The sequence below is a fragment of the Petromyzon marinus genome, chromosome 23, assembly GCF_048934315.1.
Source record: "Petromyzon marinus isolate PM22_M1 ecotype Great Lakes invasive population chromosome 23, UKy_Petmar_22M1.pri1.0, whole genome shotgun sequence".
In the NCBI taxonomy this organism is placed as follows: Eukaryota; Metazoa; Chordata; class Hyperoartia; order Petromyzontiformes; family Petromyzontidae; genus Petromyzon; species Petromyzon marinus.
The window spans coordinates 2,556,486-2,568,718 of record NC_133689.1 but is presented as its reverse complement, the minus strand read 5'-3'; the positions used below and the strand labels follow the sequence as shown (position 1 = coordinate 2,568,718).

Sequence of the window (12,233 nt, the reverse complement as noted above, 5' to 3'; positions counted from 1 at the left end):
GGGGCGGTTTAAAGGCCAGCCAATTATCTGCGCTCCTCTTCTTCCCGATTATACTGCATCAGATTATTCGCATTTTCTCCTCTCCCGCATTTAAGGAGCAACATCATCCTGTTATCCGCAACATTTCCTCGGATAGATTAAGTTCAATCGATACATTCAAAACAATATTTTTGTTGATAAGTGGGGGTACATTTAATTACAACATCGCAGATATTATCCGCGATGTTTGTACCCCTCCCCCCTCTAGTGAAAGTGGCACGGCCCATTCAGGAGTGACGGATTCAGCAACCAAACATTCCCCACTCCCCACACCCACGAAGTGGTACATCCCACACATAATAGTCAACACGTGGGTGCCCTTATAGGGCCGGCTGTCTGTGGGCGTGTGTAAGCGATTAAGGGCGGCTAGGTTTATCGGGGAGTGTGTTTTAACTTATGGAACAGCCACCCAGATTTGCTCTTGCATAATTGGACAATTACCTTTGCCACGTGCACCTTCCCTCCAGCTGGCTCCACTCACGGGGCTGTGCCGAGGCTCACCCGACCGAGACGCGTAACGCTCGCACGTTGTCTGCGATCCTTCTCGCCGCGGCGAACGTTCAAACAGAACTGTGTGGTCACCACCAGGTCGAACGGCCTCGAGGGGGGGGAGGAGATGGAGCGAGCGCTGAGAACAAAAGCGTCGACCAAACCCTGGGTTCCAATCGCGGGGTTCGCCTTCCCCCGACGACGATACAAGCCAGGTCTCGTCAGTGTTACTTGGCGTGCCGACGAACATTTCTCCCTAGCAGAGCGTGTTGGAAAGCACGCTCCCACCCTGACGTGCACAACAAAGGCTACTTCTCGGGTTTCTCGGCAGTCATTCGACGAAACATCCTTCCACGGCCCATTCTGCGACACCGTGATTTTCTCACGACGCTACGTCGGTGTTGGCACAATCGATTTTAGTTTTTTTTACAAACCTTATTCCCCCCTCCCCCACCCCACTACCGACTTCCTCCACGAAAACATTCGATCCGCGACTCCTTGTTTGTGTTGGTCACTTCGTTGGAAACGCGCGTCCCCACCTCCACCCGTGTAATGGAGCCAGCGCGAGATGCGTGATTGCGTCGGGGTCCAACGCGGTTTTGTTCTCGTGCGCCGCAGAGCTTCCCACTCAAACCATCTGTGCGGTGGCATTTGATTTCTTTGGCAGTGTTTGTGCCACAGTGGGGGGAACGTTACAAGAATGTGTTGCTCAGCCGGCTCCCACTTGGTGGTCCCCCTCCTCAAGTGTTGATATCCTGCCAGCCCTAATAAACGTTTGATATACAAACTTCGGCGTTCTAAAGTAGGACAACATCACCCGTGATTACATTACCACATTCATGACTTTGGGTGGAACTGTGGCGGAGTGGTTCGCACACTGCGCGATGAAACCTTCGTATGAATCATCACCACGCTCTTGTGTGTGCTGAATGACACTGAAGACACCGATGAACAACATCCACTTTCGGTAATTTGGAAACTTACTTTGTAATTATTTTATTTCTTAAAGGTTTTGATTCCTGCCCCCCCACCCCCATAGTTTTATCCTCATTGTGCTATCGGCGTAGCGTCACAAGACTCAATATCAGTTTGGATCTTGTGCAGAATTATGCAACACTTCTTGTTAGAGAACAGCCCATTGAAGAAGACATCACAGAGCTAACTCTGACATCCCTTTAAGCCACTTAATCCACACAATAAGGGGGAGAACTTGTTTCTCCTCACCCTGCACATGGAAATAATTTGTGGCATGACAACCCTATATTTTTTTCTCAAGAGCTGGAATGTAGCTAAACGTGCAAAACCACATCTAATGGCGAGATCACGCATTAATACGTGACCGGGGCTAAGACCATCGACACTTGAGAGCCCAGCTTTATCACAGACAGCTGCATGGATTCGAACCCAGGTTCTCAGGGGTGCTGGCTCAGTGCTCTGACCCTCCGCGACACCCTGCCCCACCTGCTACTCTTTGGAAAACTTGATGTCCCATGCTGGTAGTCTCTCGAGCCAAGTCTGGCTTTTAAGATTTCAGTTTACTGCTGCTGTTGTTGTTTTAGCGTTCCAGTGGCAGGTGCGGCTTTATAAGAATGGCTTAAGGAATGATATATGGGTTTTTTTTCTTTCCCCATTTCGCTTGCATCATTATCTCGCTCCAACTCAGTTGCGCTCTGCGAAAGAACAGGAGGCAATCGCCATCGCATGTGGGTGAACATGGACGTCACACTTGCCAACGCCACTGATCTTGAGATAGGCTTGTCAATGTGGAACCTTTCTAACCGCGGACCAATGTTCGAAGCAAAAAGAGCGTTGTAAATAGTTTTGAATATCGACAAGACTTCCGCATAAAGGGGCTTGTGTTCACAAGCACGATATATGCGTAATGCATAAGTTCGTGTGTGGCTTATGATTGATATTCGAGGGCAGTACTGCAGGTCTCAGATTGCATATTCATGAGGCTAAGTCGGTGTACATCACTGGTATTATAATGAACGCATGAATGCATACACACGTGTGTGTTAATGTGTAAGGCTATATGGGGATATATTTTTTTCCTTTCTAAGCGTGAAATGAAATACATGCGCCGGTACATTCATGACGTACGAGCGAGTTTGTTAATTGTATGTGGAGCAGTGCTACAACACATGACGACTTGAGTTTGAGTCCCTGTCACTGTGAACATCAGTGGCGAGTATTAACGAAACTGGGCATGGGCCTCACCAAGATCGACTCAGTCTTAAATGAGTATACATCGTGCAGCGTGAAAACATGAGCACGAGAGAGACAAAGCAATTCAATGGGCACATCACTTCCAACAAAATATGGAATGGTTGCTCTTCAGACACCAAATATGAGATAATCTACTGCTGGATTGCCTCGTCCAAGCCACCTCCATCTCGTATGATCCTGCGATGCAACAATCCATCAAACACCTGCACGTGAGCTAATGTTTATAGCGAGTCTAACGTACGACTGGAAAGTATGGGTGCGGTTGGATTGTAGGTTGTTGATAAAGCGCTGAGCTTATGAGCTCTCTCCTCTTAAGCAACCGTGGTCAATGTTGCTCGATAGAGCGGAAGAGATGACATAATTCTGAGTGAAGTGCAACGAGTGCACATAATTCTAAAGGCATGAGGTGCCCAGGTAACTCGGGGGATCAGCATTGCGTCAGGGCACCAAGCCGTTGTCTGCGGATTGGGATCCTAGGATGGAATGCGCATTATAAATTAGTATTATTACTCTTTTTGTACGATTATTTGCTCTCCCGGGTAACAAATACGACTTCCCCATAGCAACAAATGTTCCTGACTATTCATGGTGATTGGTTCCCCTTACATATTTTTGTACCCCCCTATTTTGGTGTAACAAAGTGGTTTATGGTTGTTGCACGTAAGTCTATAACCATGTAATTTCCAAACATATTTGAGGAAAAACCTGCTCGGTTTTCTTTCAGGGTAGTTTTAAGTTTATCATACAATGTTGGAGCCAAACGTCGTCCTCGATAATCTCGCCCTGGACCTCTAACCCTCATCTCGGGGTATAAATAAGTCGGGATGGCAAAATGTTTGCCGAATATTGGAATCTGTATTTCAGTCACCGGTTATCACCCCAGGTTCTCAAATTGTAGCCAGCTGAGGGTCCTGTCATGATCGCCAATGACTACAAAATAATTAAAACCTCCACACAAATTTTGGTATATCACGTAGTTTGGCTAATTTTCAGCTGTGAAATAAAAAAAACCCATTTAGTTTGCCTGCCACGCAATAACAAATCTCTGTAGCGGGGCATGTGGAGGGGGTATATCCCCCCTAGTGTGAATAACTCTTTTTAAAAATCTAATATTGATTTCAAAAAATCGTTTCCACTTTTGGAATATTCCAGCATCTCTCTAATTACTCTGTATCAGAGCATGAGGGAGATGCACCACCTAGTGTAGACGAAAGGCAATGTCACCCTTCAGAGCTTATTTGGTGTAAAACTTGTAAATAGTAATTCTGGTTGGCCCTCAGATGAGTTTTAAAGTTTTACCGTGTGTTGTTCGGTTAGAATACTCCACATGCTGGGAGTTTCTTGAGGAATTGAGCATTAGAAAGTAAATTTTTTCAGATCCTTTTTTTTTTCAGATCCTGAGGAAGCTCCCAGCACGTGCAGCAAAACATCGGACATCGCACCGAACAACACACAACTGAACCCCTATAACATATAATAGAAATACAGGACAAGCGCGAATATCTACACAGTGTAAATTCACGTCTCATAACTTCAGATTTCAATTGAGATACAATTTGAAAAAATATTATTCTAAAGGTATACAGGGAGCAAAAAATGAGCAGATTGTCTCACTTTATTGTAATAAGTTGTAAGTGTGGCGTATCTAGGAGGCATGTAACAATTCACCAACCCAACGATTTTATTTTTCACGATTCAGGATATCAATTCGTATTTTCTTAACACCTCTTTTGTATTCCTCATTTATTAATTTCCAATTGGAATAATTTAGTCTGCTCCATTAGCCTAAATGTAAGTATACAACTATACATTGGCATGGTGTGGTTGACATGGGCCCTGGTGCAGATAAAACAACAGGGCCGCCTGTCCACCTTTTTGGCGAGATTGGTGCCGAGGTGAGATGTTAACTACCTCGCCTGGTATACAGGAGGTCGTGGATTCCATCCCGACCCTAACACCTGTATATTTTGAGTTTGCGTGTTCTCCCCGTGGTCGCGTGGATTTTTCTCCAGGCTCTCCGGTTTTTCCCTCCACATTTAGAAACATGCGTTGTAGAGTATTTGGCTGCTATAAATTTCCACACGATAAGCCACTTCGTTGAGCTATCATCTGTGGCCAGGTCGCATCTGAAAAAGAGCTACATAGCTCGGTGGGTCTTACCTGGTAAATAATTTTAAAAAGTTTATTTATATTTTTGTAGCCCTGTGTCTGGCCCCTCCGGCCCATGGTTCCCAGTGCAGTTGCACCGTTTGCACACTCGAAAGCTATGCAACCTTACTTAGAATACTAGCTGCATAAATTATAAACACATTTAATTCCCTCTAAGCAAAATTGATGTGGCAAATAGGATGAAATTCCCATCAATTCCAGATTACTCTGTTTTCCGCGCAAATGCTCGAATAACAGAATCAAGTAGAAAATAAAGTTTGTGCACTCATCGATTCAGGGTCACAGATAGCGGGAACAATGAATAACAGACACGAGGATAAGACGGATTTCAGCATTACATCTTCTCACACGCAACTTAACGCATGCATCATGAGGGCAATCGAGCAGGGGTGAGCTATCAAGTGTGCAGGCAGTCCAACTGCATCAGGGCCCACAGGCCAGAGAGCGCCAGGCGCCGGGCTACGAGGGCATCTGTGAAAAAAAGCTTCATAGCTCATCGGATTCCTCAATTTTAAATAAAGATTCTGTTTCTCATAAACTAATTAAACCACGCTACGCCCCCCCCCCCTCCCCCCCGCTTGCGAGTTAATCGATTTTAATCATCGGATGGACGCATCGTTACATTCCCAGTTTCCACAGCGTAGCAGAGTATTGTTGTGTGTCCTCCCGTAGCACCGGTCCCAGTGCAGGCTACAGCGCCATGGCGAGCCACGCGGCCATGAGGCACAGGCCTCCGAAGGGCGTGACGCGGCCCAGCCAGCGATGGCCCGTCAGGCTGAGCAGATAGCATGACCCGGAGAAGAGCAACATCCCGGCGGTCATCAGCGACCCCGCCTGTGAGGTCGGCAGAGGGGTAGGGACACACACGTGGCGAGCGGGTGGGCACACACAGCTGCTCGGTGAGCAAAGGGTATGCACACTCAGTAATATTCCATCATGCCTTAGTAGGCATGGCTCAGCCGTAGGGCGTGCAGCTCGCATTGGGAAGGTTGCGAGTTCAAAAGCTGGTTGAGAATTGAGTCAGCCCATCATCACTCCAGGAACGATGAAATAAGTACCACTTTGCGAGGAAATAAAGAGTGTCTGTCCGAAGCTGTGACCACTCTTTCCATTAAAATGTTGAATTTCTACCACTCGCTTGGAAAGATTTGCGCCCGTCAATTTCTCATTTCAGTACGGAGAAGTTTTTTTGTTGGAGGACCACTCCAAGGCACCTCCCTGTCATACAATACAAAGTGCCAAACCTATAGACATTCAATTACCATCCTTGTAAATTAACCCAAGTGATATATTCATAAACAGAGACACACAACGTATCTCGAACAAGTGCTTAATATTTATTAAAAGTAGTAAAAGGGTAAGTTTTAAAGGCCGGACCACAAAACGAAAGTTAGAGGGGTGAAATGCAAGATCCAATTGCATTGTACAATACTTTGGTATGTTGAATTAAAAGGGTTTGGCTCCACCATCAGCCAGACAGGTGGTGTTGCTGTAAGCCTAACTATTCATAATACACATTTTCCCAATTCTTAAAATTATATCCGATGTTCTTTGCAATGGTTGCATCAAAATGAATGTTAGTTATTATTAACCTTGGCAAATTCCATTCTATTTCTGCACGATATTTATTTATACAGGGTTATTAAATACATATAATCTATTAATGAACACACTAATAATTCACATTGCTGACTAATAATAATAATGCTAACATTACTTTCATATCACTAAGCATGGGAATTGATCCTCAGATGCACAACTCCATTGAGCAATCGTGGGTTTATTTTCAAGTACAAAAAAACGGGCATGGTCAAATCAACATCGGTCATTGTCTATCCACTGCTAGATGAAGGCCCCCAAATTCCACCAGCATCCATTAAATCCCGTGATGCCAGCATCCACCTCTCTCCATCTCCGTGGTGCTCCATCCTCTCAATTACATTTTCTTCTTTGGCTGCCATTCCTTCGCCATTCTCGTCCATAAACCAAAATGCATTCTTGTCATGTGGTACCCGGACAAATTCCACACACTCCTCTGACTTCTATGTACGTGATCACCCCACTGCTGGATCAGGGGTTCCCCATGCCATGCGGGTTGTGGGAGTTTTGACCATACTTCACCATGCTGGTCAGTGTGGGTTAAGGATTGTGCTGCAGTGCCCTATACTTATCCCTGGAGCCTATTACAACCTGCTGTGCATGGTGGTCACCCATTCAAGCACTGTCCAGGCTCCAAAATCCCGCTTTGCTTCCGATATATGACACAATCAGATGTATTCCGGGTACTTTGGCGATTTGGTCACGTTTCCCCGTTACGGTAAATGATCGTTCCACTCGGCCTCACACAACACTTGAACACCACGCAGACATTTGTAGACTCACCAGCAAGGGCCGACTGGCCTGCGGGACAGCCAGCATCGCCAGCGTGTGTACGAAGTGGTACCGGTTCGCCGTCTCGAACACCTGCACATGGGCACAACACATGCGTGGTGGTCGGGTGGCTCAGACGTCAAATCATTGAGCTGGAAATGACCGAGATCCTGGGTTTGAACCCAGGCAGGTGCCTGTGATTGAACGGGGTTCTCTGGTATGGTTAATTTATGGTCTCATTCTGGTCAGTAAAAAAAAAAACCCAGAATTTGGTTCTTGGATAAATTTAGTCTCCAAGAATGAAAAATATGAGTTGTTACTGTCGTGCGACGGAACGTTGTTACTCCTGGTGGCAGAGTAGGTAAGTGCTGCCCCCTAACGTGTCGACGCACCCATCAGGGGACAACAAGCACGCATTAGTGGGGTTTCACGCTACAGGGGCAATTACGGTACATTGAGAGACAGAAAAAGGAACATGTGGATTGAAGAACGTGCACCACCCATTTCTGTCAACCCATACGGTTTACCCGTATTCTTGTACAGGGAAATTGAGTTTTCAAGTCCACATGGTGTACAGCCGTTTCAATAAGGGCAAAAAGAAATGTGTCTATTTGTTTGTGTTTCTTCCTTGTGATGGGACTTTGTAGGGTGAACGTTGACATTTATAAGGGCACGGGGTGACCAATAAGATCTGAATTGGTCTGTAATAAGGTGGGCACTGATACGGGGTTGATAGGTATGTGCACCAGTTGGTCGAGTCATCATCACCATGTTGACTGTTAAAAGACACGTTGAGTAGGGCTTGGGCAGGACACTTGTCTGAAGGAGGTTTATGGCCAGAGGTGGAGACTTCACGATTTATGCGGCCAAGAGGGAACTCACTCTGCATGAGCAACAACATCAACCCACGTGTATGAGATATAAGTTCGATGGGCTTGTTGCGTAGCAAGACCGCGAGATCCGGCGACAGGTTAGGTGAGGCCTTTATCCAGCAGTGAATAGATCCTGGCTGATGATTGTAAACAATCACACGGCCCCCAGTGATATGGTCTATGTGTGCGTGTGTAGGAGGTACATACACTTTTGAGGTAAACATCTGAAGTCGCAGGCTTGAACTCTGCACAGGATAGACAATGTATATTGCATGCATTGATCACGTGGACTAAAACACACACACAGGTGTATTTAATGCTGGTGGTTCTACACACTGGAACACAGCACAAATAAGCTGAGGCTACTCGGTAAAAATTTAACTTTGGTCCAAAATAAGCCCGACTTTGGCACGCTTACTGGATGAATGAGCAAATACTGCAGTGTTGAATGTATGTCGAGGCTCTTGCACCTTCACCAACCTTCACTGGTGAGTGTGGTGAACATACCTGTCAACCCCTTATCAGTGTCTACCTTATTCATACCTGTCAACCCCTTATCAGTGTCTACCTCATTCATACCTGTCAACCCCTTATCAGTGACTACCTTATTCATACCTGTCAACCCCTTATCAGTGACTACCTTATTCATACCTGTCAACCCCTTATCAGTGACTACCTTATTCATACCTGTCAACCCCTCATCAGTGTCTACCTCATTCATACCTGTCAACCCCTTATCAGTGTCTACCTCATTCATACCTGTCAACCCCTTATCAGTGACTACCTTATTCATACCTGTCAACCCCTTATCAGTGTCTACCTTATTCATACCTGTCAACCCCTTATCAGTGACTACCTTATTCACACCTGTCAACCCCTTATCAGTGACTACCTTATTCATACCTGTCAATCCCTTATCAGTGTCTACCTTATTCATACCTGTCAACCCCTTATCAGTGTCTACCTCATTCATACCTGTCAACCCCTTATGTGACTACCTTATTCATACCTGTCAACCCCTTATCAGTGACTACCTTATTCATACCTGTCAACCACTTATCAGTGACTACCTTATTCATACCTGTCAACCCCTCATCAGTGTCTACCTCATTCATACCTGTCAACCCCTTATCAGTGTCTACCTCATTCATACCTGTCAACCCCTTATCAGTGACTACCTTATTCATACCTGTCAACCCCTTATCAGTGTCTACCTTATTCATACCTGTCAACCCCTCATCAGTGACTACCTTATTCACACCTGTCAACCCCTTATCAGTGACTACCTTATTCATACCTGTCAATCCCTTATCAGTGTCTACCTTATTCATACCTGTCAACCCCTTATCAGTGTCTACCTTATTCATACCTGTCAACCCCTTATCAGTGTCTACCTTATTCATACCTGTCAATCCCTTATCAGTGTCTACCTTATTCATACCTGTCAACCCCTTATCAGTGTCTACCTCATTCATACCTGTCAACCCCTTATCAGTGTCTACCTTATTCATACCTGTCAACCCCTTATCAGTGTCTACCTTATTCATACCTGTCAATCCCTTATCAGTGACTACCTTATTCATACCTGTCAACCCATTATCAGTGTCTACCTCATTCATACCTGTCAACCCCTTATCAGTGTCTACCTTATTCATACCTGTCAACCCCTTATCAGTGACTACCTCATTCATACCTGTCAACCCCTTATCAGTGTCTACCTCATTCATACCTGTCAACCCCTTATCAGTGTCTACCTTATTCATACCTGTCAACCCCTTATCAGTGTCTACCTTATTCATACCTGTCAATCCCTTATCAGTGACTACCTTATTCATACCTGTCAACCCCTTATCAGTGTCTACCTTATTCATACCTGTCAACCCCTTATCAGTGTCTACCTTATTCATACCTGTCAATCCCTTGTCAGTGTCTACCTTATTCATACCTGTCAACCCCTTATCAGTGTCTACCTCATTCATACCTGTCAACCCCTTATCAGTGTCTACCTTATTCATACCTGTCAACCCCTTATCAGTGTCTACCTTATTCATACCTGTCAATCCCTTATCAGTGACTACCTTATTCATACCTGTCAACCCCTTATCAGTGACTACCTCATTCATACCTGTCAACCCATTATCAGTGTCTACCTCATTCATACCTGTCAACCCCTTATCAGTGTCTACCTTATTCATACCTGTCAACCCCTTATCAGTGACTACCTCATTCATACCTGTCAACCCCTTATCAGTGTCTACCTTATTCATACCTGTCAACCCCTTATCAGTGTCTACCTCATTCATACCTGTCAACCCCTTATCAGTGACTACCTTATTCATACCTGTCAACCCCTTATCAGTGACTAACTTATTCATACCTGTCAACCCCTTATCAGTGACTACCTTATTCATACCTGTCAACCCCGTATCAGTGTCTACCTTATTCATACCTGTCAACCCCTTATCAGTGACTACCTCATTCATACCTGTCAACCCCTTAACAGTGACTACCTTATTCATACTTGTCAACCCCTCATCAGTGACTACCTTATTCATACCTGTCAACCCCGTATCAGTGTCTACCTTATTCATACCTGTCAACCCCTTATCAGTGACTACCTTATTCATACCTGTCAACCCCTTATCAGTGACTACCTCATTCATACCTGTCAACCCCTTAACAGTGACTACCTTATTCATACTTGTCAACCCCTTATCAGTGACTACCTTATTCATACCTGTCAACCCCTTATCAGTGCCTACCTTATTCATACCTATCAACCCCTTATCAGTGACTACCTTATCACAGACCAAACCAGACCTTATTGGTCACCCCGTGCCCTTATAAATCTCAACGTTCATCCTATCACAAGGGAGAAACACAAACAAATAGACTAAAAACTAAATCTCCCTGCACAAGAAGAATACGGGTGAACCGTATGGGTTGACAGCTATGGGTGAAGTATGGTCGAATAGCCACCTGGTCCGCCGGGGATGACCTCATCCAGCAGTGGATCAACATATATACAGTACGTGTAAAGCACAACATTAACAACCGTTACCTCATTGTCCGGATTTCACAAAGAGGCTCCCTCCCCGACTTTCATTGCTTAAAAGATAGCGGCGAGTCAGAGCGCGTCTCATAGAATCTGTCTCGAGAGAGCTAGGGGACGTCTCCTAATCTGGCGACACTTCTGCTGACGGACGTGCAACTTTAGACAGACATCTCGGTTCATGGTGACTGGTAAGTGTATGGGTAAGACGTAAGATGGTTAAGTGTAATGGGTAAGACGTAAGATGGTAAGTGTATGGAAAGGAGTAAGATGGTAAGTGGTAAGATGCTAAGTGTATGCTAAGTAGTAAGTGTAATGGGTAAGATGGTACGTGTATGGGTAAGATGGTACGTGTATGCTAAGTGTATGGGTAAGATGTAAGATGGTAAGTATTAAGCTGCTAAGTGTATGGATGTATGTATGTGCGGAGTCTTCGTGCTACACTGTACTGTATACGCACTGTGCGCTCCGTAGGCGCCGAGACCGACCGCCAAGAACCCCGACAGCCCGGCCACCGTCAGAAACACTTTCTCCGCCATGGAATCCGGCTCATCGACAATGGATTATCGATGTAATGCTTTAAAGTAAACAAAAAGTCAGTTGACTGTAATAATACTCGGCTAGGGCAGAGATGTGTAGGGAGCGTCGCGGCCTCTGGGACCTGGGCCGATTGCGTAAAAGCGAAACCCATAACAACTGCCGCTCGCTGTTGCAATACCATAGAGCGGACAGGGCCAATGCATGCGTTGTCCAGCGTAACAAATGTAATACGAAAGCCAGTTTTCACCTTGCCACATCAGAGGGTTTACCTCCAGGTTTAGGCGCAAACCTGTGCAATCGCGATGCGCGCAAATCCTAACGGAACGTTCGCTGATCTTTCAAACGCTCCGTCTCCGCAGCGAACGTTCCTCTCGCTGTGCAAACTCGGCCACCCCCAAAAGAACCGAACGTTTTCAATTCGAACGGCGCGGCCAACGCTTTCCCGCCAAAACGCCCCTCCTGCTAAATTCCCA

The 12,233-nt window shown here is 45.6% G+C and overlaps 1 protein-coding gene across 2 annotated transcripts in view; it reads right to left on the bottom strand.

Annotated features, from left to right (window-relative positions):
* LOC116945171 (transmembrane protein 256 homolog) overlaps positions 1-12,221 on the bottom strand; it is a 31,351-nt gene extending 19,130 nt beyond the window's left edge. Inside the window, exons 1-4 of one of the 2 annotated variants that reach the window (XR_012942622.1) lie at positions 11,681-12,221; positions 8,376-8,413; positions 7,309-7,389; positions 481-5,760 (exon numbers count right to left, since the gene is read on the bottom strand). Coding sequence is in view for 1 of the 2 variants with exons in the window: in XM_032959384.2 (XP_032815275.1) it covers positions 5,617-5,760; positions 7,309-7,389; positions 8,376-8,413; positions 11,681-11,759 (342 nt within the window). In the remaining variant the exon portion in view is untranslated. Of the gene's footprint in view, positions 1-480; positions 5,761-7,308; positions 7,390-8,375; positions 8,414-11,680 lie in introns of those variants that run through there. The other variant, XM_032959384.2, reaches the window with a different exon arrangement.
* Positions 12,222-12,233: the final 12 nt, after the last annotated feature.